Below are 27,508 nucleotides of genomic sequence, written 5' to 3' on the forward strand. Positions count from 1 at the left end.
TTTGAATGTGTAATTGAGTTTTGCGTTATCTGTGGTCTGTGTGCAGTCACAGCATCTCTGGCCTCAGTATAATGAGATATTTATAATAATCAGATCAGATCTGTCCAATCTGATCTTGCACATGTAGTACAGATAATCAGCAAAGACGTCAGACTTTATTTATAGGAGAAAGAAATACATTTTGATAGAAATTGATGAAAAATGTGCCGTGGCATATATGCATTAAAACTACAGCTAAAGACAAAGAAGAACACTCAAACAAAAAACCTTTAATACTTGTATGCAATTACAAGTTTTATCCCCAGTAGCTTTTAATAATTCACACTTCTCTAACATCAAATAGTTATCCACTAAATATTGCTGTAGCGATTGCTGTGCTCCATCTCCTCGACTCTTTCTCCCCCCTCTCGCCCTCCATGCTTGGCTGGTGGTGTTGCCGAGATAAGGAGGTGAGGGGTAAATACTGAGGAGGAGCTGCCATTGCCAACATGGCTACACAGACGGGGTGAAGGCTGTTTGGGGAATATAAACTATGATATCTGATAAGAATGTGCTAGCACTTTAGTCTGGAACTCAACTGCTCTGTTTGTTGTTCACTGACCGGTGTCACACGCTTCCTCCCATCTCTGCCTGTCTGCCTCCTCTTATTTATTTTACTTTTCTGCAATCATTATTTCTCCTCTTCAACTCTGTGTCCTTTAGCCTTCCGTATCTCCCATTTGATCGATATTCTGCTGCAAATCCTAATATACAGCAGAAACTGACGCACTGAAAGAAAAAGGAGTGACAGGCGACACGCAGGTTGAAGGGAGGAAGCCATTGTTTGCAGTGGGGGGGGGGGGGGGGAAGCACCTTTTAGTGCCGTGTGAGGCTTTATTGCAAAGATAAGAGAGCTTGGCTGGCAGGCGGACGCTAGCAGAAGGTCTTTGGATTAATATGGAGCTGGTTTCAGGCACACACGGACAGATGGACGAGCTGGCATGCTGTTAGCAGGCCCCGCACGGACAGACACACGGGCCTCTGCAGCGCTCCAATCGGATGGCAGGATTTGATTCAAATCTCTAACTGAGCACTGGTTAAATATGTTGGGTCCCATGCACATGGATCAACTCAGACTGCAGCTTGTATACAGTCCGAACATATTCATGGCCCTTTTTTGTCATTCCTATTACATTACATGTCAATTAGCTCGTCAAATAATTTATTAATACAAGACGGAATAGCAGGAGTGAGCGGGGGGGGGGGGGGGGGGGGGGGGGTAAAGATGTGGAAGCAGAGAGCGAGAGACAAAACAGAGAGAACCAGGTGGCTCCCAGTTCGCCACTCATACATTTATGTTTGATTGATGTGATTATTCTGGTTCTGAGGAACCACCTCCCGGATTAAACCTGCGAAAAAGATGGATGGAGAGAAGGAGAGTGGGGGGGGGGAGACGTGTTTGGGCAGACACAAGCATGAAAGCAAATATGGGAACACATTGATCTGATTCTATACAGATGCACTTCAAATGGAAAAAAAAGAAATATTTGAAACCTTTCCCATGATTTTGCATATTTTTCGCTTCTTTGTCGACTCAGAGCTTACTGAGAGCACAAACATGTGAAGAACAAAACGTATGAAGGGAAACAATGTCCCGAGGAGGCTGTGAGGCTCCAGCCAACATGCTTTGACTAGAGAAAACATTTGCATGAGATTTGTATCTGTTTGTTAATGTTGGAATAAGCCATTCTATCCCGTCATTGGATGGGTCAGTCCTCTCTTGTAACCAATCCATATCCACTGCAGTTTGAAAAACATGTTTCCTGCCCCCTTCCCTCCTTCCTTGTTCCATTGCAAGAGAAAGGAGTCAAGTGAGGGAGGATGAGGGGTTGAAAGACAGGAAGAGAGTGAGAGGCGACGGCCGAGGCAGGAAGAGAGGGTGAGGGAAGGAGGTGAGGGAAGGAGGTGAGGGCGGGGCGACGGAAAAGCAGCGTTACACATGCTTCTCATTGATGTTTGTCCCGTCATTTCTTGCTCATATACGCCAAATCTGTTTTTATGGAAATCAGCTGTGAAGGGAGAGGAAGATGAAGGGAGAGGACGCAGTTCAGAGAACTACTTTGAAGCGTTGACATCTAGTTGGGAAACATCCTGCATGCTGAATCCACTGCATGCACATATCGTCTTCTTCATTTTCCTACTTTTTCACCAGGATCATGTGTTTGAATGCACTGTCTTTCGGATTGGTGTTTTCTGAGAGACCTTTTTTTTTTTCCCCTCATCTGTCCGGGTTCAGAAACTGATTGTCCTTGAGGGATGTTTTGGCATGCGTCATCAACACCACCATTCCTCTCCTCTGCGTTATTGGCTCGACAGATGTCGGCTAAATATAGAGCACCCACTCACATGTTCATGTGCAGCAGACATGCAGTCAGTCCACACTCATAAAGCTCCTGAAGGCACCTGGAACTGCAGCTATCGTGTCGGAGCAGTGTGAAAAACAAAAGATTTGACCATTTAGCCATTTGAGAATGAGAACAAAACACACGTTTTGAGTCATTTTTCAAGCAGGAATTCCGCAGAAGAATGACAAGTGCGGCGTTGAGCGAGCCCAGTTGGGCTGAGGCGGGGAAGAATGACAAGTATTTGGGAGGTTTTCCAGATCTCTGTTTTAGTGGAGTCAACTGCTCCGAGCTGGAAAGGGAGAAAGAAGATAAGCAGAGGGGAGGGAACACGAAGGGTGGCAGAAGAAGAGGGACCACCACGTGCTGCCCAAAACAAGTTCATATACATCAAGTGTGGGTTTTAGATGAGCAATGGATGTTTTTCTTTTGTTTACCTTCTTCCATCTCTGACTGACACACACACACACACACCCCAGCAGAAGGCGTAGCAAGGTGGAGCGGGTCATGGCTACAGTCATTGTTTTGGCCGACAGACTTCCTGTTCCAAGTGGCTATGACGCCCACCGCACAACACAGATTAAGTTCTGTCCAAACTAAACAGAACTTAATCAGATTTCTACCTGTATGTTTTCTACACACGTGCACGGATTAAGACTTGATTAAATGCAGAAATGATCACATTCCGTACTTAAATAAAGCCTCAAAGATGGATTTGTACGTCCACCCTTTTTAATACTCTAATGGTGTTTTTCTTGTATTGGGTTCGGCAGGACTTGACTGGAATCTTCTTCCAGGCCACAGTGTGTGTGTGTGTGTGTGTGTGTGTGTGTGTGTGTGTGTGTGTGTGTGTGTGTGTGTGTGTGTGTGTGTGTGTGTGTGTGTGTGTGTGTGTGTGTGTGTGTGTGTGTGTGTGTGTGTGTGTGTGTGTGTGTGTGTGTGTGTGTGTCCGGCCATACCGGCTTGGCTGCCAAAGCATTTGTGAACCATCAAGCCTAATTCTGCCTCTGTGGGCCTTTTCTGAATGTCAGGACGACAGACGTTTTCGTGACAGCGACCCCCACCCCCCCCCCCCCCCAACAAAACAGCCTTGAGACCCCCATTTTTCAGAACTGACCCAAACAAAAGGAATTTGGTTGACAGTGTTCCCCGTGGTGAGGAGCTGATGGAATACTGTGTGGAGTTCTTTTGTTGGATGGGGGGGGTTTACAGGAATTTAGAAGGATCTAATGTTCTTCCTCTCATCTTTGCCTTAGCTGATGGTTTCATTGTAGATTTTTTCCACATTAAAACCCAACTGTTTTCCTATTCATAAAGTATAATAGGTCAACAATCTGCTTAAACGTGACTGTTTTTGAGGGTACGGCTAACGATCTTTTAGTCTGTATTTTGGCGGAAATTGCTGTTTTTTGTCCACACATAAACAGCAATTCCACCACCCCCCCCCCCCCCCCCCCCACAGCCACAAAGGCCATTAGAATAGGCGAGTATTTCCACTCCCTCCTCACTACTACTCTACACTACTGTGTGTATTTAGATGCGATAGTGGCCCAGATCTGCTGTGAAAGCGTATCGGCTGCTGCTTCGTCTTTTTCGGGGCCCGGGAAGTCAAGTCTGGCTGTCTTTAGTGTCGGGTGGCTGCCTCTATTGTCATCACAAGATGGCTGCAGCCCGCCGCCGCGTGCGAGTAATGCGTCCAGACAGGCGCGCTCGCCGTGGAGTTGCCATAAAGGCGAGTGTTGGCCTGTGTGTGAGTTTGGGTGTGTGCAGCCATGCAAGTGTGTTTGCATACTCGTGTGTGTGTGTGTGTGTTGTCGACTCAGCCTTTCTCAGTCAGCCCCCTACTCTCTAATCCCCATGATCCTCCTCTCTCCCTCCCCTCCGCCTCCCCACTTTGTTCTTCCACCCTCATCTCCTCTTCCCTTCCTGTCTCCCCCTCCGCTCTTTCACTGCTTTTCTTATTCAGTCACAATTATGTGGTTAAGCTCACGTCCATTTGAATGTCTGCTGTGTTTTTCACTTTTCACCTCATTGAATGGCGGCCCTTTTTCCTTTGCAGGCCGTGGAGCGACAGCAGGTGGACAGCATCCAGCCGAAGCTGCAGCACATCAATGCAGTGGGTCAGGGCCTGATCCAGAGCGCCGCCAAGCACACGGACACCCAGGCCCTGGAGCATGACCTGGAGACCACCAACCTCCAATGGAACTCGCTCAACAAGCGGGTACGTCCGCGCACGGACTCGGGCGTAACAGCGTGTCACGTGGACTTCCTGTTCTCCACTCACAAGCCCGGCTGTCCTGTCTTTAGGTGGCAGAGCGCATCGCCCAGCTGCAGGAGGCTCTGTTGCATTGCGGGAAATTCCAGGACGCTCTGGAGCCTCTGCTGAGCTGGCTGAGCGACACGGAGGAGCTGGTGGCCAATCAGAAGCCCCCGTCAGCAGAGTACCGCGTGGTCAAGGCCCAGATCCAAGAACAAAAAGTACGAGAAGATCAAATAGATCCCCTGGAATATGTTTTATCGAGTCAAAACAGAAAGATGTAAAGCCGCACAAGTGTCTGATTTCAGGTCCTCAAATGTACATTTTGATGAGAAGAGTTTTATTACTTTATTTGAAGTTTAATTCCATCGTCAATATATTATCAACAGTACATAGCCAGCTGGGGTAAACACAAAGGAGCACCAGTACCTCCTAACTGGACAACCCCACAGAAATAGAATCCAGACTTTCCCTTTATTTCACACAAACACACACACACACACACACTTCTTCCTCTGTTTACTCCACACACACTTCCTGTGTTTGTGCACACGAGTGTGCTGCAGTCTCGACCAGCGATCAATCAGGCGCGGTGACATCCGTGACGCAGAGCGGCGTCCCGCTGGGCTGAGGAAGAGGGAACTCTGGGTAGAGGTGCATTCCAAGGACCTGTTGCTTCAAAGGAGACGAGGAAGGAAACAAGTTGGCGGATGTTGTTTTCTGCAGTTTGATCGCTAGTTTACTGAACCAGTGTGTTCTATCCATTCCTTTTTAAAAAGCAGCATATGCCCTCATGAAATGTCTAGTAGTTGAGATATCAGCAGTACACATAACCGTATTAAAAAGTTACCAATTGATCACATTTGTTTGATGCTTCCATCCAAAACAAAGACAGCAAAAAGTTAGTTCTAAAAGTTTAATTCTAGATTATGTAAGGAAAAGCATTAATTTGTACTTGTAAATTACATATTTACGGCTCCAAAAATGCACAAAAATGTGCATGCATATATGTCTTGATGTTTCCCAAATCCCAAATATGACTCTGGGTGCCCCTATGCGCATTTATATATCAATGCATTTGAATCTTAAATTATCTTATTGAAACAAACTTAAAACAAAACTAGTAGTTATATTACTAACATCAGCATCCAGCAGCAACATTTCCCTTGAATCATTGAGCCGTGTGATGTGATGGACGCCTCTCAGGATACGAGAAGGACACACAGACTCCGTCGCTCTACCATAACATGCGTGCTCCTCTCTCTCTCTCTCTCTCTCTCTCTCTCCAGCTGCTCCAGAGGTTGCTGGATGACCGCCGGCCGACGGTTGAGATGATCCGCGCCGAGGGAGAGAGGATCGCAGCCACGGCTGACACTGCAGACCGAGAGAAGATCGGGACCCAGCTGCAGAGTCTGGCAGAGAGATGGAGCGACCTGCTGGACAAGGCTGCTGGCAGGTAAGTCTAAGAAAGAGGTCGCATTTGGACTCCTCTGGTTTGTGATGATCAATTCTTGTGTCGCATATCAACAGATTATTAAATATGTGGTTTGTTTTCTTCTTTAATCTGCATGTGGCTCCATTGAGCACCGCTGTCCTAAGAGAGAGAATAGCACCATTACTTTCTGTCCCTGTGGCCTCTTCTCTGCACCGGGGAAGGAAATAGTTCTTTTGAAGGGAACAGGAGTAAACACTCGTAAAGCACAGTGAGGTTTCATATCTCGGATGATCTTGTGGATAGTAGTCATAATATATTCATAAAACATTCATGCAGAACAACTTTCTGTAAGCCATGGTGTGCATGGAATTAATCACGCTGTCGAGCATAAACATTGACAACGTAAACATTTGAAGTGTGTACACACGCGCTGCTTCCTTTATAAGCCTGCTGTGCAACGCACACAAATAGACACCATCTGGAGTAAAAGCGCTTTTTCTCTCACAAGCGCACAACAATAATCCATTTTATCCGCTTATGAAATCCTTCAAAATGTAATAATGCATCATAAAATTGCCATCAACATTTGATAAACAGCATTCAAAAAAAGAGACAACTGCCGTTATGACGCAAAATCATGTCCAAGTCGAGCAAAAGCAATCTGTGAATGCAATAAAATACCAATAAGATCTCCCTCCTCCCCCAGGCAGAGGCAGTTGGAGGAGCTGCAGGTTCTGGCTCTTCACTTCCACGAAGCTCTGGAGCCGCTGGGAGAATGGCTCAGTGCCACCGAGAGACGCCTGAGCTCCGCCGAGCCCATGGGAACCCAGACGGCCAAGATCACCCAGCAGATCACCAAGCACAAGGTACCCCCCCCCCCCCCCCCCGCTGTTACAGAGGGGTTTGACTTAAATGCGCTGCTTTGTCACCTTAGGAAAGGCTGGGTCGAAGATCTAGAAGTGTGTAGGATTTAGTGGCATGTTGGCCTTCAGCTAGTCTGGTTCTATAACAGATGTCCTTGAAGAATAAACCCTGGCCCGTTGCAGTCAAGAATATACTTTCTAACTTAATTACCTTTTGAATATTACTGAAAAGTACCGTGACGAATAATTCATAACATACACACAGCAGTCCTGATAAAAGACCCTTACACTTTATCTACACATAACTCAACTGAAGTTCGTGCACAAGGCATAAAACCCACCATCAGTCATTTACAATTCAAGCAACCTTCATCAAGTCCATTTCAAGTTGAGTTTTTTTCCCATTTCTGTGGTTTTAAGTTATTATTTTGTTATTCTCCTCATTTGCTCATTCATTGATGTTTATGATTTCCTGTTCATCCATGATTTGTCATTCGCATGCTCATACACTTTTTTCTGTTTTGTTATGTTCTCACCTTCCCCTCAAACACACACACTCTTTCTCTCACACACACACACACACACACACACACACAATCTTCCACGCACGCACGCACACACACTGTACACACACCTCCCAGGCGGTGCAAGAGGACGTGTCCTCCCGCCAAGCCGAGGTCGACCACCTCGAGTCCCTCAGCCAATCGCTGGCGCCGCTCAGCTGCGCGGCCGACCGCCATTGGCTGAGCGAGCGCGTGGGGGCGTTGAGGTCGGGACACTCGGAGCTCACCGATTGGTGCTCTCGGCGGGCGGGCATGCTGGAGCAGGCGCTGGCTAACGCCCAGCTGTTTGGGGAGGAGGAGGTGGAGGTGCTGAACTGGCTGGCGGAGGTGGCTCAGAGGCTGGGTCAGGTCTCCGTCCACAGCTCCCAGCACCAGCTGCTGGCCGAGCAGCACAGACACGCTCTGGTACGCCTCCACCGAAACATGGGAACAACCGCTCACCGGGGAAAAGGGCTTCCTTATATGTGTGTCTCTGTCTCTGTGTGTGTATATTTTATGGGAACCATAGTTCGGAGGAAGAAACTTCTGTATATAAGTAGAATTCTAATATAATTTTATATAAGCATCTGCATTTATGTGTCATTTTTACTTGATATTTTTAAACAAGTAAAAATGATAATATATCAAATGTAATATACTTTCAAGTAATGACCTTTAGCATATTATCTTTCTTACCCTCCTCCTTTTGTTATATTATCTTTTGCCTAACAAAGCACAAACACATCTGTGTTCTTTCATGAGGCCTAAATCAAGGATGCATACTTTCCTCAGGATTTAGTTATGTGAACCAAGAGGACAACATGTTCTGTGTCCTAGGGGTTAACCTCCACGCTCTCTCTCCCCTCAGTCTCTGAACGAAGAGATTGTGAGCAGGAAGAAGACAGTGGACCAGGCCATCAAGAATGGACAAGCCTTACTGAAACAGACCACAGGTGACCTCACACTCCGATGCTTTTCTCCTTTTTCCTAACCTTAGCCTCCTCTTAAATCCTAAACTTGGGCTGGAAAGTTTCATCATTGTGTATACTTTAGCAAAGATTCTCTGTTCTCTGAATAGTAGTTGTATGTCCACATCCAAATCACACATTTCTACATCATCAGCAGACTGAACTGAGACATGTGGTTTCATCATCGTATTAGCCCACTGACTGCAATGGAAAGTTCATTGTTGGTTTATCTCATGAATACACTTTATTTAAACGAGTTACTGTTAACACGAGGCCTGTTGTATGGGAAAATTCATCAAGTAATATTACAATTAAGATGAACACATATTCACAATCATATACAAATGAAAGTACAAAACACCGTTTCATTGTTTATATCAATGATTGATTGAAAATGTCTTTTAAAAAATTCATATTCGAAAAGCCTTTCTTTTTTTTTTTTTTACTGAATCTCAATAAAAGGAGAGGAAAAACAGAAAAGCTGGTAATTCAAGTAGGCCTTGTTCTATGCACTGCTGCCTCTCACTGCCGAGCTCTATGAAAGCCCCCTGGTGACCCGTGACGCCGACCTGTGTGTCCCCCTGCAGGCGAGGAGGTCCTCCTGATCCAGGAGAAGCTGGACGGCATCAAGTCCCGCTACAGCGAGATGACGGCCGCCAGCAGCAAGGCCCTCCGCACCCTGGAGCAGGCCCTGCAGTTGGCCACGCGATTCGCCAGCGCCCACGACGACATCAACCAATGGCTGGACGCCGTGGAGGCGGAGCTCCAGAATGTGGAGCCCGACGCCACTCCCGCCTACCAGGACCGACAGAAGGTGGGTGGAGAGCGAGACGTGTATGTGAAATCATAATAAGACACAAATGTCTTCTTATGATACCTTTTTAAAAACATTTAGTTTTCTACAGGCAGTTTAACTACAACAGTTAGGATTGGATGTGTATTGAAGGATTATTTTATGTTTTGATACTTCTTTATATTAACTGGATGTCTCATTTGTGCGCAATTTATGGATTTTTATTTCTTGAACTGGGGAAGATTTTGTTTTGTTTCATACATTTGAACAAAAGTCCTGCTTTATAAATTGATTTCTGGGGCCCGCGTTAATCCACATTTGATTGATATTTTTTCCCCCATATTGGAATAAAATTGGAAACGAACAGCTAATTGAGGACAGCTGCTGTCTGTGATGACATTTTCAGCCGTTACAGTATCAACCCACCCACAGTTGGGTTACCATGGTGACATTGATTTTTTTTTTTTGTTGGAACTCAATAACAAAATCAGAAATCTATTGAAACTGATTGCCTTTTCAATGCATCTGTCAAGTTGTTCTCACAAATGTTGAGCTTTCATCGTTTAATAACCAGTTTGACTCGCGTGCAGCAGAGAAAACTGGGATTTTATTTAGTCACGTTTAGCAAAACTCATCCCTTACCTCCACCTATGCAGGAGCTGAAGAAAGTGTCGGCGGAGAAGCGCCTGGTATTGGACACGGTGAACGAGGTGGGCAGCGCCCTGCTGGATCTGGTGCCGTGGCGGGCCCGCGAGGGCCTGGACCGCCTGGTCGCCGATGCCAACCAGCGCTACCGCCAGTCTGACGAGACCATCACTCAGCGCGTGCAGTTGGTCCAAGCTGCCATCCAGAGGTCTCAGCAGGTACTGGTCTTTCCCAGTCTTGGCTCTCTTTTGCTGCGAGCACTTGAACCTGCTAATGGCTGACCCCCCGCCCCCCCCCCCCCCCCCCCCTCCCCCAGTACGAGGAGGCAGTGGAAGCAGAGCTGGCCTGGGTCGGGGAGACGGAGCGCAAGTTGGCGTCTCTGGGGCCGCTGAGCCTGGAGCCGGACGTGACCGTGGCCCAGATGCAGGTGCAGAGGGCCTTCAACATCGACATCATCCGGCACAAAGACACCGTGGACCAGCTGCTTGGCACCAGAGACGACATCCTGGAGACGTGCAGCGACGCCCAGAAGGACGTCCTCATAGTGAGTCACTGACGAAGACGCTTAATTTTTTTCACATTGGTAAAAGGAATGAAGGCCCGTTAAGACGGTTACTGCCGAGTCAGCGACTCTAACCTCCACGTCTTTTCACGCTTCGTCAGGTGAAGACGGATTCCCTCGGTGCTCGTTATGAGGCAGTGAGCCAGAGCCACAGTGAGCGGTTCTCGGCCCTGGAGCAGGCCCAGGTTTTGGTTGCTCGCTTCTGGGAGACCTACGAGGAACTGGAGCCGTGGTTGGGCGAGACCGAAGCCCTCATCAGCCAGCTGCCACCGGCGGCGATCGACACGGACGCCCTCCGACTGCAACAGGACCAGATGAGGGTTCGAGCATCCACTGTCCTTCACCTCTCATTCCCTTTCCGACCTAAAAGGGAATCGCTTTGGCTTCATCTTGATTTCCTCCGTCTGCCTCTTTAGCTGCTCAGGGAGTCCATCGCAGAGCACAAGCCCCACATCGACAAGCTGCTGAAGATCGGGCCCCAGCTGGCCGAGCTCAGCTTCCAGGAGGGAGCCGCGGTGACACAACGCTACGCAGAGGCCGAGAGGCGCTACCTGGCCATCAAAGAGGGGGTCAAGGGTCGTGCAACAACCTTAGACGAGGCAGTGTCCCAGTCTGCGCAGGTACGTCGCCGACGACTAACTGTTTGACGCTCCATCTGGGACAGCGTGTTATAACTCAGACTAAATAATAAGGATTAATTGTAAGGCGTTAATTATTTAGAATTATTTCCGTAAGTAGTTTCCTATATTTTACTTGATATCTAGTGACTTATAGATGAGTTTTGATGAGTTTTTAGTCTTGCTGGATCATATCCGTAGGTTTGGTTTCGTTCCGGTTATTCGTCTCCTGAGATATCACCAGTGTCGCTGGCGTCAATACTGCCCCACATTTTGTTTTCTGTGCACTGTGCATGTCTGATTTAACTCATTGAATTGTTTCTCCACCCTCCGCCCCCACCCCTCCCTCCACCTTGTCCTCATCTCTCACCACATCCTCAACCACCACCCTCCTTGTCTCTCCTTCCTCCTCCTTTAACCTTAATCTCCCTCATCACGTCCACCCCTCGTCCTTGCAACTCTCCACCAACCCATCCCTCGTTCATTGTGGATTGTGTGTGTTGCCCCCCCCCCCCCCCTCACCATCAATCTATCCATCGTCACTGCTCACTGCAAACACCCAGCTGGTAGAGGTAAGACTACTAACTGACAGCATCAAACTGACACTCGGGGTGCGGCTACACCACATGATTTGGTGGACTAGTCAAATATGAGTCTATACTAATAGTAGTACTATTCGACTACTAATCTGAAATGATGTGACAATCTATACAGCCACTTTATCACAGAGGGTAAACCTTGATTATTATTTATTCAACAAATCTCTAATCAACAACTTGAGATCTCCAGTTTAATCTCCACTTAAAGGGACGGGTCAGATTTTTGGGGTGCGGTTGTATTCGGTACTTTTCCATTACAGTGGAAGTTTGGAGAAACAGAGGAGCACAGAAACAAAGCAAAGTCCTGCTGTGGATTTATTTTAGTCACCCAATACATCAACAGTATAAGCGTTATATTACAGAGAACCTTCTCCACCGGGACTCTCTATGCTCCGTTCATCCTTTGACTAAATCAGTCATTTTACCTCACAGAACCCGAGCTGCTCTGCCACTGCGTCACAGGGTGATTTATAGAAGAGTACCTCAGACAACTTCACTTCAAAAAATGTGGAATATCCCTTTCATTTCAAAATCCTCTTCATAATGGTCCACGCCATGTGTCTGCCAACCCTTGGTGACAATACAACGGGATAGAATCTGTTAGGAAGACTAGGCATTAAGCCTAGCCTAAAACTGAGTCCAGGTCTCACTAGGCCTGATTGATGTCCTTGATAGCTTTCCTTTTGTATCACTTGTGTCTAGATGAGATCTGTTGTGCCCTGAAGCGATCAAGCTTATTCCCCTCAGATGCATAAAAGGAAGCCTGTCGCCTCACCATGAATTGTCTTGTCTGTTCTGTCCCTGAACTGAATTTAGTGGATTAGCAGCTCCCTCTTGTTTGGTAGATACAGCTGTGTCTGATTGAAATTGCCTGGATGACATGCTGAAGGTACATTATTGAGATATCAAATGTTGTCGAAGAGCTGTAATGCTATTCTACATCCCCTGTAACTGCAAATTCGTGATTTGGGATTTTAGGCTATACAAACTTAATATAAAAAAGGTTTATGCATTCTGCCACAGATGGCTGACCACCCACATAATATCTCAGTATTTTCCACTTTCAAATTGTCGCCAGGCTGTCAAAAACCCAAACCCAGCCCCCTCAATACACCCTTCTCCTCCTCTTATTAATATTTGATTCCAACTCTCCTTCCGCCCCCAGTTTCACGATAAGATGGACCCCCTGTTGGAGACCCTGGAGGGGGCGGTCCAGCGGCTGCGGCAGCCTCCGCCCGTGGCGGCGGAGGTGGAGAAGATCAGGGAGCAGCTGGCGGAGCACCGGGCCCAGGGGCTGGAGCTGGACAAGCTGCTGCCGAGCTTCTCCGCCCTCTGCGCCCGCGGAGAGGAGCTCATCAGGCGAGCCGCTCACGACGATCCGGCTGCTCAGGGTGAGAGTCCGGGGCGCGTTTGGCATGCGGAGGAGGATCAAATAATGTTATTGTAAACGGCAGACAGGCTGTTACAACAGGAAGAATATTTACACACTTATTTCACTAATTGACGTTCTCTTGATGAGACAAATGAACTAACTCATCAGTCCCACTGACTCTTTAGTGTGTGACTGACAATTTCATTTGGAACGGAAACATTACACTATCCAACTAAACCGACATCACAAACGCGACACAGCTGTAATCTGGGTGAATAATATTGTGATCGTCTTTCTGGCTCCAGTCCAGTTAGCTCGCTCGCTGAGCAATCAACCGGCCAGTGTAAGTCACTGTGTCACTGGCCCAAAGCCAGCGGGGCAGACCTTATCGAACCATGAAATGCAATGGATCTCTGCCTGGGTCTTCCAACGTGGTCAGACAACCAATACACACACGTCTTTGTTGTATCGACCTCCAAAGGACTCCAGCCGGCCACACTTTGTGAAAATAAAAGGCCTCTCTGTGCAGAGTTAGTGGGAGTAGCGTGTGAGACTCAACTTCAGACAAAGACAACATTATTATTAATCGTCTTCACGCGAGATAAAGAATAGCCAACAAGCTTTTCTTTCCCGGTGTGGTCCCACTTGCTTTCCTCCAGCAGCCTGTTTAAACTCCTCTCTCCTCCCTCCTCCAGCTGTTAGGACCCGCCTCCTGCGCCTGCGCTCCCTGTGGGACGAGATCCGGCAGCGGGCCGAGGAGCGGGAGGGGAAGCTCAACGACATCTTTGACCTGGCCGGGAAGTTCTGGGCCGACGTGGCGGCGCTGTTGAGCACGCTCCGAGACTCCCAGGACATCGTGAGAGAGTTGGAGGACCCCGGCGTGGACCCGTCGCTCATCAAGCAACAGATCGAGGCCGCAGAGGTATGGAGCAGACAAGCTAATCTACGTGTTTGGGGGGGCTTGAAACCACTCAACACGACATCTCTGTCTTTTCACTAGGCCATTAAGGCCGAGACGGACGGCCTGAGGGAGGAGCTGGAGTTTGTCAGGACCCTTGGCGCTGATCTCATCTTTGCCTGTGGAGAAACCGAGAAACCCGAAGTCAAGAAGACCATCGACGAGGTGAGAAGATCAACACTTTGTTGTTGTTTTGCCTCTGCAGTACACGTCGACCCGCTAATACGCCTCCCTGTCCCTCTCCCAGATGAACGCTGCCTGGGAGGGCCTGAACCGGACGTGGAGAGAGAGGATGGAGAGACTGGAGGAGGCCATGACTGCGTCCGTGCAGTACCAGGATGCACTGCAGGTTTGTGCATCAGTCGGCCCACGTTCAGAGTTGGTTAAAGTTGTCTTTGCACCAACATTTTCAAGTGATGCGAATATTGCCCTGTTGACGTTGACGCACTTCTTTCTGCATTTTCCAGTCCATGTTTGACTACCTGGACAACGCAGTGATCAAGCTGTGTGAAATGTCCACTGTGGGAACTGACCTGGGAACCGTCAAACAGCAGATAGAAGAGCTCAAGGTGGGCAACAGAGTCAACACAAATTTTAGTTGTCAACCTGTGATGGGATATTTCTGAAGTACTAACAAAGCACTTCTCCTCTCCTCTTTTGGCCCTCCCCGAGCAGCAGTACAAGGTGGAGGTCTACCAGCAGCAGATTGACATGGAGAAGCTGTGCCACCAGGGGGAGCTGCTGCTGAAGAAGGTGTCAGACCAGACGGACCGGGACATGATCCAGGAGCCGCTGATTGAGCTCCGACACCTCTGGGAAAACCTGGGGGATAAGATCACCCAGAGACAGGTGAGAACCACACGTGGCAGGGATGTGGGCCTCTGGGTTTCTCTCTGGAGTGGGCCATGTTGGTCTGCATTCTGGAGGTCTGCATGTATTTGACAGCTGTTTCTCATTATAGCCAAATAGTTCAGTTCCTATTTTTAAGCCTGAGCCCGTGTCTCTCCTCCACCACAGCACAAGCTGGAGGCCGCCCTGCTGGCCCTGGGTCAGTTCCAGCATGCCCTGTCTGAGCTGCAGGCCTGGCTCAACCACACACACACCACTTTGGACACACAGCGACCAGTCAGCTCTGACCCCAAGGCCATCGAAATCGAGCTGGCTAAACATCACGTAGGTCTACGTTTGTTACCAACTGAAAAATAAAAATGTAGCCCTGATGTGGTATCTTCACTTCACCAATCACTACCATTTGAACATGAAACGTTCTGATTAGCCCCTTTCTCTCTCCCTCCTCTGGGTCCTAGGTTCTGCGTAACGACGTTCTATCCCATCACGCCACCGTGGAGAACGTGAGCGGCGCGGGCACCGAGCTGCTGGAGTCCTCTCCCGGCGACGAGGCCAGCCACCTCAGGGACCAGCTGGAGCAGCTCAACCAGGGCTGGGAGAGCCTGCTGCTCAAGACCCAAGAGCGGCAGAAGCTGCTGGAGGGCGCACTGCAGCAGGTGCTGTGCATGGATCACAATGACAAACGCTGGCTTTTGTGTTATTTTCATCAAATCTAAACTGAATCCTTTGTGTAGGCTGAAGGTTTCCACGGCGAGTTGGAGGAGTTCCTCCAGTGGCTGAGGAGGACGGACAGCCAGCTGTCTGCCGCCAAGCCGACAGGCGGTCTCCCCGAGACGGCCAGGGAGCAGCTAGAGCAGCACCTGGTAACCGAGAATCCCGTCACTCCGTCATCCACATGCATACGGCTTTCTTAAACGCTCTTTGTAAGAGGGTTTTTCTGCGCACGTCCCCTGTTCAGCCGTCTTACCGTCTTTCCGAGGGTTGCGGCTGGCAGGTTTTTTTAAGCTAGTGTGAAAGGTTCTTGTGTCATATGAAGCCAGGTGACTACATTACATTCATATGCTGCGTTGTCAGGAAGTGGGCTGAATAATGCACACTTTAATAGCTTCCATTGTTCCCAACCAACCAACACTCACCTTTTGTGACCTTCCTGTCTGCAGGAGCTTCAGGCCCAGCTGGCCCAGCGGGCAGACCAGTACCACCGTCTGCTGGATCAAGGAGAGTCCATGCTGCTAGCTCGTGGAGGAGAAGAAGCAGGACCTGGGGCCACTCAGACCCAGCAGAACCTGGCCATGCTGCAGAACAAGTGGGCCAGCTTCAACACAAAGATAGACGACCGCAGGGTGAGGAGACGTTCTATGGACCAGGTTTTCCCTCTGGCTTTTCCCAACTTTAAACTCTGAACCTCCTCCAGGCCAAGCTGGAAGAGGCGGTTTCCTTGGCAACAGGTTTCCAGACCTCTCTGCAGGACACCATCAACTGGCTGACCCAGGCTGAGCAGACCCTGAACATGGCCCAGTCCCCCAGCCTCATATTGGACACTGTCCTCTTCCAGATCGACGAGCACAAGGTACCGACGTTGCCAGTCACTCCAAGCGCATCGGAAGATGCCTCGGCCCCTTGGTGCTTTGCTAACTCCTCCTCCGCTCCCAGGTGTTTGTGAACGAGGTGAACACCCACAGAGAGCAGGTCCTGGCTCTGGAGAAGGCCGGCTCTCACCTCCGCTTTGCCAGCCTGAAGCAGGACGTCGTTCTCATCAAGAACCTGCTGCTCAGCGTCCAGGCCCGCTGGGACAAGCTGGTCCAGAGGTCACTGGACCGAGGGAGACACCTCGATGAGGCCCGTAAACGAGCCAAACAGGTACTGAACGGGTATATTTTAGTAGGCCGAGGACTCACTGGCAACGGGACATTTAGAGATTTACATAAACCACACGTATAGACCTTAATGTCTCTGCCATTGGTTGATAACCACTTTCATTCCTGCTGACAATTTGGATGACTGCACCTACACTGGTTAAAAATCTAGAATGAAAACATTACATTTTTTAGGAAAGAAATCAACACCAACGTCCTTCAGCTGGAGAGTTTTTGCATTAAACCTCTGAATACAGAGCAGTTTATTTTTTCAGTCATGATTTTCACCTCAATAATTACACCCTGTAGCTCTATGGAAACGGCACAACCACGGATAGTAGAAAATGTATTCTTGAACAATTTTTTAATTCATTTAACAAAGATTTGCAAACAATGGAATCAATTTATCCAACATTGTATCAGCTGTAGGAAGAATGGAGGCTATACATTGAACTATTCACATTTTTAGGACCTATTAGGGGTTAGTTTTAAAATGTTTTATTTCTAGCTGTGCTGTACATTGTAGTTTTGGCAATTATTAAAGAATCCTGTCAGCTGTTTTGGGGGCTTGCAGGGTTAAATCAAACTGACTCTTTCTACAGTTCCACGAGGCCTGGAGGAAGCTTACCGACTGGCTAGAAGAAGCCGAGAAGAGACTGGACTCTGAGCTGGAGATCTCCAACGAGCCGGACAAGATCAAAGTACAACTGGCCAAACACAAGGTACTTGCAGGGCAATTATTACGCACCCCGTTTGCTTTATTCTTTGCCTCCCACTCTACAAATCTCTTCCTCCCCTCGTTGTGCCCGACCAGGAGTTCCAAAAAGCCTTGGGGTCCAAGCAGCCGGTTTACGACACAACAGTGAGGTCCGGGAGGGCCATGAGGGACAAGGCTCAGCTGCCCACAGACACCCAGAAGCTGGACCACCTCGTGGGAGAGGTCCGCGACAAGTGGGACACCGTGTGTGGCAAGAGCGTGGAGAGGTAAAGGGGGTGAAGGAGGAACAGAGACACACGGACAGATGTGGGTATGATAATGAACAGCTGCTTGTCTTCTCTCCTGCATCCAGACAACACAAGCTGGAGGAGGCTCTGCTGTTCTCCGGCCAGTTCGCAGAGGCTCTCCAGGCCCTGGTGGACTGGTTGTACCGGGTAGAGCCCCAGCTGACCGAAGACCTGCCCGTCCACGGAGATCTGGATCTTGTGTCCAACCTCATGGACTCGCACAAGGTTCGTAAACTCCGTCCTGGTTAAACCTGCCCGAGAGGACAATAATACCACAGGTGGTTCTGTCTGACACGACTGATGTCCGTAACCTGCAGGCTTTCCAAAAAGAGCTGGGGAAGAGGACCAGCAGCGTTCAGGCTCTGAAGCGCTCTGCTCGGGAACTGATGGATACGGGCCGAGACGACACGGCGTGGGTCAAAGTTCAGGTTCAGGAGCTCAGCAACCGCTGGGACACGGTGTGCGCTCTGTCGGTCACGAAGCAAACCCGTCTTCAGCAGGCCCTCAAACAGGTCAGAGGGCAATCAGCTGACCCCGAGCTCCAACACCCAAATACCCACAGGGCCCTATCTTACCATAGACCCATCTCTCCATCAGGCGGAGGAGTTTCGCACAGCGATACAGTTCCTCCTGGAGTGGCTCTCCGAGGCGGAGCAGACGCTGCGTTTCCGCGGCGTCCTTCCCGAAGAGGCGGAGACTCTGCAGGCGTTGCTGCACACGCATCGCGACTTTATGGGAACCGTGGAGGAGAAGAGGACGGACGTCAACAAGGCAGCGGGCATGGGGGAGGGCATCCTGACCGTGTGTCACGCGGACTCCATCACCACCATCAAGCACTGGATCACCATCATCAGGGCGCGCTTTGAGGAGGTAAGGAAGGGAGGAGCCTGAGGCAGATGTTTATTCGTCACATCCTCCGTTAAATATGGTTTCCTCTTTTCAACATTTTAGCTTTGGGTATTGAGATTTGAAAGGAACTGCATTAATTTACCCTCTGTTGACCTTTAACCCTCAAAACACACCGATTTTGGTATCGAGATGGCTAACCCAGGATGTGTGGATAATAACAATGTAGAAACGCATTAAATGTTTATCCGCAACTTTTGCTCTCCAGGTGCTAACGTGGGCCAAACAGCACGAGCAGCGGCTGGAGACGGCTCTGACCGAGGTGCTCAACAACGCCAACCTGCTGGAGGAGCTGCTCTCGTGGCTCCAGTTCGCTGAGACCACCTTGGTCCAGAAGGACACCGAGCCGCTGCCTCAGGACATCGCACAACTCAAGGCGCTCATCACAGAACACCAGGTGGGCTTCACCGAGTCATCAGGAAAAGCATAGTAGACGGAGTTGAAGCTGGATTAGTTTGTGCTGTCCATTAACATTCTGTTATTCTCAGATGTTCATGGAGGAGATGACGAGGAAGCAGCCGGACGTTGACAAAGTGACAAAGACCTACAAGAGGAAACCAGCTGAGGCTCCAAGCAGCCTGGCCGAGAGGAGAGGAGCCCGTGAGTCCCCCGTGTAGATCATCTTCTCCCATTCTTTGGCGGTAGAGTTGGTTCATCAGATGTGACGAGGATTCGTTAACTCTCTGCTCCCTCTGCAGGAAAACAGCAGCAGCAGCAGCAGGCGGCCATGCAGCTCTCAGGAGGAAACCCAAGACTCAACCAGCTGTGTGCCAGGTGGCAGCAGGTCTGGCTGCTGGCTCTTGACCGCCAGCGCAAACTCAACGACGGTCTGGACCGGCTGGAAGAGGTGTCCTTTTTAACGAAGCAAAATGATGAACCCTTTTGCCTCTTTCATACAACTTGATAGTAACATCCAAGTAATAGAAGGTTCGACCTTGTAAAGGCCAGTTAGTTTATATAAGGAAATTCTGTGATTTTTGTTTACTGAATGCATGAGGGGATGTTTTAAGTCAACAATTAACACTTGAATAGTTTTTAATGCATTTCAGACACACGATACTGCCGAGATAACCCAATGAGGAAAATAACATCCAGGGCAATCGTGGGAAAAAAAACTTAATGTGGTGGAAACAAGTAGACACTACAATTGTAAAGTCAGGCTCGGAGTGGAAAGCCTGACATAATAGAATGCATGATTTTATGCTGTAACTGTGGATTTAATGGGTTTCACTGGGAACGTTTCTTCTCCTTTGGGATCTGAGTGTGTGTATTTCGGCCACACTGCTTATTATAGACTTATTATTGGAGCAGAGGTTGAACTTCTAACATTGGAAGAAAAGTAAACTGGCACCCTTGCTAAAACCTAAGCCGAACTGATCACAGAACTGTCTGCGCCGTCCACTTCCAGCTCAAGGAGTTTGCCAACTTTGACTTTGACGTGTGGAGGAAGAAGTACATGCGCTGGATGAACCACAAGAAGTCCCGTGTCATGGACTTCTTCAGACGCATCGACAAGGACCAGGATGGAAAGATCACGCGGCAGGAGTTCATCGACGGCATCCTGGCATCGAGTGGGTCACGGGGGACATGTTGTTGGTGTGGATATGGTCGGGGGAGGAGGGGGGGGGGCGCCTTGTGTTGACCGCTCTCGTCGTCTCGTTGCGTGCAGAGTTCCCCACCAGCCGGCTGGAGATGACCGCCGTGGCAGACATCTTCGACCGAGACGGAGACGGTTACATCGACTACTACGAGTTTGTTGCCGCTCTGCACCCCAACAAGGACGCCTACAGACCGACCACCGACGCCGACAAGATAGAAGACGAGGTGAGAAGCGCAGCACAGGGGGAGCACGGCACCACCTGGGGGGGGGTGGTGGGGGGGCACAGGAGTAAGGAGTGTGATCCCTTTGGTTGTCGCTGTGCAGGTGACTCGGCAGGTGGCCCAGTGTAAATGTGCCAAGAGGTTCCAGGTGGAGCAGATAGGAGAGAACAAATACCGGGTAAGTTCAACTCAGTCTCTGGTTCATTAGAGAACAAATGACCTGCACTCAATGTTCACCTTCAATTCATTGCTTTGTAAATATTGACAGACTTGGGTCAAAATGGGTTTGTAAAGAATGTTCTGCTATTTCATTGTGCTTCGATTAGCAGTATACATTTGCAGGGGTTTAAACCCTGAAGCCCAGGTCAGGTGTGTTTGGACTACTTGAGGTCCTTGTTATTAATTTGCAAAATAGAACAATTTACTTTTACAGATTCTGTACAGATAAAAACCCATGACAACTGTTACCCGTTTGACCCGGATTGATTAATTGGTTTATTATTAACTAGCTTCACCATTTAACCTCTCAATATAACTTCTCAGTGTTTTCTTTGTGTGTCCATCTAAAGTCACCGTGTCATATTGTATTAATCATTGTTTTTATTATAGCATATCATGTCGTGTGTCAAGATAACATTGACATAACATGTTAATGACTAATCTCACTGCCTGACAGGATTTTCCTCCTTCTTTGTCATCACCAAAACATTATTAACGTGATGTAAGAGGGACTGAACAAAGTCATGCTGGACTGCTCAGAAATCAACCAAAAATATCTTGTAGTTAGAAAGTGTAAATTAAACAAAACTACAGACATCAGAGATCAACCAGGTTTAAAAGCATTTTTAAATTTCAAAAATAATTTATAAAGAACTCAGAAGTAATGTGATGGTCATATTGTGCCCTTTGTTTAAGTGTTCTACACTGCTCATGGTTTCAGTCTGGGCTGAACCGAGCCCAGGGAGGCGGGGCTAAAGTTAGCTAGGTGAGCTAGCAGCATACAGTAGTTTATTATAAGATGAACAAATGTCCCGCCTCAAACTGCTCACAAAAATGTGAGTTATTTTAAATGACTAGATTCTGATTTCTGAAATATGTTTGGGTGCCACAAGTCCAGCTCCATTTTAGATGAGAGAAGCTGATGTCTTCACACCGTGATGATAAATAAATAGGATTTGAGGGTGTGTATCTTTTAGCCTTGAAAAATTGAATGACCCTGTTGGCTAAAATATGCAAGCCCAGCTGGGCTCAGGGCGTGTTTCATTGTGTTGGGATGGAGTGTGAAACGTCCACTGATCTGAGCGGTCCGTGTGTGGGGCTCCTGCATCACGTAGTAATGTGATAGACAGCTCATCACTACCACTGCTCCACAATGTGTGTCCGATCCATGGAGTGTGTGACTGACACCAACACTGCACCAACCAGTTTTGTGTCACATCTTGTCTTTGTGTGTCATGTGTGTTGCTGGCTTCACGTGTCATCGCTGCTTTTACCTCCATTCTCCCCCCAATCAGTTAACAAAGCACAAAACATTCATGTTCATGCTCACACAACTAATCCTGAGCTCAAATAACAGAAGACATTAACGGTTTATTGGAACCATGAACACACATAAATGCTATGGATTCAGTACATGTTGGTTCACTCTGGCTCTGTTTCTTTCTCCTCGTGTTCCTGTGCTCCGTGTCTGCTGGATTTTTTGTAGTTCTTCCTCGGAAACCAGGTAAGGTGCTGCTGCTGCCGCGATCGGACGTGTGAAATCTGCTTCCCCACCAGTAGAGTGCCGTGATTCTGCTTTTTAGTGTCTACTTGCAAAAGCACTCCATTGTGGCTGTGCGACATAGAAGCAGGTTTCACCGTCCAGCTGTGATTTGTTTGGTGTCATGAGTGACAAATTGTGCAATGTGAGACCGGCGACAGTGACATGCCTGGAGGGGCACTTAGTGGTCAGGTGATATATGGTGCGCGCTGTGCACTGAAGCTGGGAAGCAGATCAGCGTTCCCTGTCTGCTGGGGCTTTGCTCGGGCGGTTTGAATGAAACTGTTGTTGCTTCTACTGTCAACGGTAAAGCTTGTGTTTGGGTGGCTGATGAGCATCGTCCGACTGTTCAGTGCATGTTTCCGTCTATCATTGCATGGAGTAGAACAGATCTGGTACATGGGCTGCTTTGTCTGATGCTGTGATTCAATTCTAATGAATCCTATCGACTACTATTTTGATCACTGACTCTTCCTGATTCCTTCTCTCTCTCTCTCTCTCCTTTCCCTCCCTTTACATCTGCCCATTCTTCTTTTTCCACCTCTGGTCTTCTGCTCCGTTCACTTATCAGTTCGGTGACTCTCAGCAGCTGCGTCTGGTGAGGATTCTGCGCAGCACGGTGATGGTGAGAGTCGGAGGTGGTTGGATGGCTCTGGATGAGTTCCTGGTTAAAAATGATCCATGCAGAGGTGAGTGGGGTTTACTCACACACACACACACACACACACGTACACACGTACCTCCTTTCTCCTCTGTCTCACCTTTTTATATTCACACTAGAGCCCGACTGACCGTATACATTTTTTTTTACCTAAACCTTTTTAGATGAAGTGTCTTTATTTGGTTGATTTATGACATTTTACAGTTGAGTCCATTTGAAAGTCTCTCCCTCCCTGCAGAGGTAGATGTGTGATCACTACATTCTGTCTGCATTGGGGGGTGAATCTCCTCGTAATGAATCAAATTAATTCATTAATCAGCATGGATCCAACAGTTTGAAACCGGTTACATTATTTACTCTGTGTTCATTGGTGGTGGTTTTATACAAGGTCGGTGCAAATATATTTTTTAAACTTTTTTTTGCTTGACCCTCATGCTAACCTTCCTGCTTTCAGCTGGCTACCCTTTTCTCTTAAGAAGAATATAGTGTCAAGTGGATTGATATGAACTCATCACGTTGTGCCACGTTTACATTTTGTAAACAGAATACCTCTTCTATACAGTACTCTATCATAGTGTATTTGAACTTTACACAGTATTATAATGCTGGTCATACACATTTGATCATGTTTATATATGAAACAATTCTCTTGTTATCTTCTGTTGTTGAAATGCAATGAGATCAGCCGTGCTAATGAGGCCTTTTGATTGCGTCGGGTACCATCTGTGATGGTGCATATCGGTCGGGCTCTAGCACAGACACACACTGGCTCCACAAACACACCCCTGGTCACAGTCACAGCAGCACGCTAGGGGACAACACAGCTGTGTGGAGCCGTGTGTCAGCCGGTGAGACGCCGTCACTCATCCCTCCGGGCTCCCCATCAGGGGCCGTCCACATGTGGTGTCTTTGTTTCTCCCTACATCTTTTATTCCTCACGTCTCTCTGAGCCCATCCTCAAGGACTTCATCCCTCCACACGTTCCGTTCAGATTCTTTTTCTCCCTTCTCCTCTGTCTTAATTATTCTGTTCACTTTCAAATAAAATGGTAGTATTGCATGGTGCATGGTCCTCAGTTCTCTCCCTCTTCCTCCCCCTCTCTCTCTTCCTCCCTCCCTTCCTTTTTCTCTTTCCCCAGTGCAACATCCAGGACTTAAGATTCTCCGCTCCGATTCCAGTAGCTCCATCTCATCTCGTATAGGTTGGACCTCTCCTCAATCCCTTACGCTATCCCACTCTCCTAACAGCCTGCCTCCTTATCTGCCCCCCCCCCCCTCGTCACTTCCTGTCTCTCCTGCACTCCTGTCTTCTCCTCCTCACTCTCTCTCTAGTTCATCTTGTCTTCTTGGGTTTGTTGGTTTGGCCTTGGTCTTGTGCCTTGCTGACTGTGACCACCTGACTAACGTTATGTCTCCCCACTGTTCTGCTCTCCTGACCCCCCCCCCCCCCCCCCCTGCTCATGCAAGCTCTGATATCCTGCCGTGTCTTTGAAACCACTTTTCAGGGGTCACCATTGGTTGGTTGTGTGTTTAATGGTCTGTGCATTTGTGCTTTTTGAAGGATTCACTTAACAGTTCAAACTCTAAAAGCCCTGTGTGTGTGTGTGTGTGTGTGTGTGTGTGTGTGTGTGTGTGTGTGTGTGTGTGTGTGTGTGTGTGTGTGTGTGTGTGTGTGTGTGTGTGTGTTTCACAAGGAGTGGTACCTGTGTGTGTGTGAGAGACTTCATTTTACCGTGAGCATGCAGTTATTTCCCGTTTTCTCTTGTGTCTCTTAGTGACTGTCACTCCTGGCTATTTCTGCTGCCGAGGTACCTACACTTCCTCTCTCTGCTGCTCTGTCACGCTCCGTCCATCTTTAACCACTGCTCTGATCCCTGTGTCCATATGTGTGTGTATGTCGGCGTGTGTGTGTGTCAATAACTGCTCTAAGGTTTGTGTGTGTGTGTGTGTGTGTGTTTAGGCAGTGATGTCAGTCATGCTTTCTACACTCACCATTGAGCAGGGTTTGGCCAACCCCCTGGTCTTTATTGCATTCTACTTTGAACCTTTTCTTTTAAATATTATGACTGCATGATGAGGAGTTTTTCCAGTGTAAGACACATGGATGGAGATGCTCAGCGGCAAATAGACATAAACGTAAAACTGGTGTATAGTATAGTCTAGTGTTTTCATGTTAAAATGAACACCGTCGCACATCTTTTTCCGAATGAAAAGGAGAAGCCGACATTCCTCCACGTGCTCCACAGGACAGTGGGTGTAAGACCTGGGCGTGGCCAGCCTGGGTTCCCAACAACGCCGCCTTCCAACGTGGCTCTAAATGCGACGGCTGGTTGGTGGGAGACACAATTACAGGGTGCACCTGGCTTGGATGGCGTTCAGGGACGTAATTGCAGGGTGCACCCGTTTAATTGAGCGGTCTTGCTGTCGGGTTGCTAGGCGACGAGGCCACAAGGCCACGAGCTGCACTGCTGCTACGGCTAACTGCAGCCGCCGCCTTCTCTCTTTTTCTGGCTTTTTTCACTTATTAGTTTCTCTTCCATCCAATCCTCTGGATTTTCTGTCCTGTCATCTTTTTTTGTGTTCCTTTTCCCACTGCTCTCTCTCTCTCTCTCTCTGTCTCTGTCCCTGTCCCTGTCCCCCTCTCTCTGTCTCTCTGGCTGGCTTCTCCAGGCTTGTTGTTGTCTGCTGGGGCTGCTGCACTACTCTCTGTACGAGAATGCTGTCGGGGCTCGTTTTGAAGAAGGGAGAAACCCAGACGCTCAAACCAGGCCTGCTGTGCACACACAGCGGAGATGCAGCGAGAAGCCCAAACGAGGGGAGACCTTGTAGAGGAAGGAGAGATGAGAGGCTGTGCATTTTGCTCGCACCAGCCTCAGATCTTTCTTAAGCAAATGCGCAGTAAAAAGTGTCTCCGTCACTCGGTGGAAATGTAATTTTTTTGACACATGCCATCGCTTAACGGATTGGTTCAATATTTGGGAAAATGCACTTATAAGAGCAGCATGTGCCTGGAGTTCGTTTCCCCTTTTGTGAAACACCGGCATGCTGCTGTAATGTGTTTCCTAAAAGCTTCTACAGCTGCCTGACTCGCTGACATGTAGAAGATCAAAAAATAAATAATTGAACTGAAAACATTAGATAGTTGGAAAAAGAATAGCTTCCTTATCCAGACAAGCAAATGTTGAACTGTTCCTTTAAAGACGCTGTTGGCAGCTTTGTAACTCTGAGTTGTGGAGAAGAATCCCCGTAGTGCAGAGATGAGCAGAGGACGTGGATCCGTGGGGCTCAGTGAGCTTTGGTTGCACTCACACACACACACTCAGCTCTCCCTGTAAGAACAACCCGACCGATCCCCCCCCCCCCCGGCCCCCCCTACAAACATGCACTGCGCTCTCAAAAGAAAAGTGCACGGATGCTGACGTCTGCAGCCAAGGAAGCACCGACTCTCTCTCCTCCACCCCGCTCGCTGCCTCTGACCCCCCCCCCCCCCCCCACCCCCGCCCCATTGAACTGTGTTAGTGGCCTAGACGAGCACTCATTGGTCTTTTCCCCCCCTGTGTTTCCCTCCAGCTCGCGGCCGCACCAACCTGGAGCTCAGGGAGAAGTTCATCCTGCCAGAAGGAGCGTCTCAGGGTCTGGCCGCCTTCCGCTCGCGAGGTCGACGCTCCAAACCCGGCTCCCGCAACGCCTCGCCCACCCGCTCCTCCTCCTCGGCCTCCCACAGCGGGGCCTCCCTCCCCTCCGCTCCCTCCACCCCCGCCACACCGACGGCCTCGGCATCGTCCAGGGTAAGAGTCGCATTGGTCCCATCAATGGCCGAACATGAACCACAACAACGAGACCTAGTCAATAATCCAACTCCTCTTCCGCACATGACCCTGTGATGGGGCTGTAATTCAGATGGTCTGTCAGGAACTACAGAGCGTGGCGTTGCCAGGCAACCAGACTACATGTAGCCATCAGTGTTGTAGTCATTTGTCATCCAAAGAGCGCGTAACGACATTTACTGTCCGTGTTGAGTGTGTGTTTTGTTTGTTACACGTTGTCATCCTGCTGTTGTTGTTGTTGTTCAGTCAAATATCACCACATCCTTAACTGCGATTTTTTTTTTTTGTGTGTTCTTGTTTTTTTGTTTTGTCTTTCACCTTCTCCCCTCGTTCCTGTCATTCCTGCTAACCTGCCTTCAAAAAAATGTCCCTCCTCCATTGTTGGATCCTCTGTTTGGGAAAAAAAAATGGAAATCAAATCATCTGCTTTTACACAACAATCCACTGCGCTGCATTTCCTCGCTATCCAACCACTCCTCCACTTCCCTCCTTCACTTCCCTCCTTAACGCCCCCACTCCTTCATTTGCTTCCCTCATTTACTGTTTTGCCCTCCTCCTCCTCCCGTCCTTTCATCCTTCCTTGCTCCCTTCCTCCCTTCAGTCCTCCCATACTCACTCGCGTGACTATGCCAAGCCCTGGCTGGCACACAGTAAAACTCCAACGTCAGCCAAGTGCCACTGCTGCCCAGATCTCGGTCACGGCCACACCACTCCTGGGCACGAGGTAACACACTCACCCCACCCACCATCCTCCCTGTCCCACCCGACCCCACCCCCACCCCACTGAGCGCGCTACTGCACTAACGCACACACCGTCCCACAGAAACGTCTGC

The 27,508-nt window shown here is 48.7% G+C and overlaps 1 protein-coding gene across 20 annotated transcripts in view; it reads left to right on the forward strand.

The window, feature by feature from the left end:
- macf1a (microtubule actin crosslinking factor 1a) overlaps positions 1-27,508 on the forward strand; it is a 152,924-nt gene that overhangs the window by 122,530 nt on the left and 2,886 nt on the right. For 9 of the 20 annotated variants that reach the window (XM_062558576.1, XM_062558577.1, XM_062558578.1 and 6 more), the window contains 40 exons: positions 4,441-4,602; positions 4,689-4,859; positions 5,928-6,094; positions 6,780-6,939; positions 7,578-7,904; positions 8,347-8,431; positions 9,034-9,260; positions 9,896-10,102; positions 10,201-10,428; positions 10,548-10,766; positions 10,863-11,066; positions 12,828-13,053; positions 13,730-13,956; positions 14,035-14,157; positions 14,240-14,341; positions 14,460-14,561; positions 14,668-14,841; positions 15,010-15,165; positions 15,300-15,497; positions 15,576-15,704; positions 16,002-16,184; positions 16,256-16,411; positions 16,495-16,701; positions 17,300-17,419; positions 17,512-17,681; positions 17,768-17,927; positions 18,020-18,214; positions 18,300-18,572; positions 18,817-19,005; positions 19,097-19,208; positions 19,307-19,455; positions 20,017-20,179; positions 20,278-20,432; positions 20,533-20,607; positions 22,135-22,152; positions 22,760-22,877; positions 23,988-24,050; positions 24,624-24,656; positions 26,419-26,636; positions 27,277-27,399. In XM_062558576.1, the coding sequence (XP_062414560.1) occupies positions 4,441-4,602; positions 4,689-4,859; positions 5,928-6,094; positions 6,780-6,939; positions 7,578-7,904; positions 8,347-8,431; positions 9,034-9,260; positions 9,896-10,102; positions 10,201-10,428; positions 10,548-10,766; positions 10,863-11,066; positions 12,828-13,053; positions 13,730-13,956; positions 14,035-14,157; positions 14,240-14,341; positions 14,460-14,561; positions 14,668-14,841; positions 15,010-15,165; positions 15,300-15,497; positions 15,576-15,704; positions 16,002-16,184; positions 16,256-16,411; positions 16,495-16,701; positions 17,300-17,419; positions 17,512-17,681; positions 17,768-17,927; positions 18,020-18,214; positions 18,300-18,572; positions 18,817-19,005; positions 19,097-19,208; positions 19,307-19,455; positions 20,017-20,179; positions 20,278-20,432; positions 20,533-20,607; positions 22,135-22,152; positions 22,760-22,877; positions 23,988-24,050; positions 24,624-24,656; positions 26,419-26,636; positions 27,277-27,399 (6,474 nt within the window). The remainder of the gene's footprint in view (positions 1-4,440; positions 4,603-4,688; positions 4,860-5,927; positions 6,095-6,779; positions 6,940-7,577; positions 7,905-8,346; positions 8,432-9,033; positions 9,261-9,895; positions 10,103-10,200; positions 10,429-10,547; positions 10,767-10,862; positions 11,067-12,827; positions 13,054-13,729; positions 13,957-14,034; positions 14,158-14,239; positions 14,342-14,459; positions 14,562-14,667; positions 14,842-15,009; positions 15,166-15,299; positions 15,498-15,575; positions 15,705-16,001; positions 16,185-16,255; positions 16,412-16,494; positions 16,702-17,299; positions 17,420-17,511; positions 17,682-17,767; positions 17,928-18,019; positions 18,215-18,299; positions 18,573-18,816; positions 19,006-19,096; positions 19,209-19,306; positions 19,456-20,016; positions 20,180-20,277; positions 20,433-20,532; positions 20,608-22,134; positions 22,153-22,759; positions 22,878-23,987; positions 24,051-24,623; positions 24,657-26,418; positions 26,637-27,276; positions 27,400-27,508) is intronic. The other 11 variants (XM_062558584.1, XM_062558575.1, XM_062558573.1 and 8 more) reach the window with 10 other exon arrangements.

This window comes from Pungitius pungitius, chromosome 17 (assembly GCF_949316345.1).
Source record: "Pungitius pungitius chromosome 17, fPunPun2.1, whole genome shotgun sequence".
In the NCBI taxonomy this organism is placed as follows: Eukaryota; Metazoa; Chordata; class Actinopteri; order Perciformes; family Gasterosteidae; genus Pungitius; species Pungitius pungitius.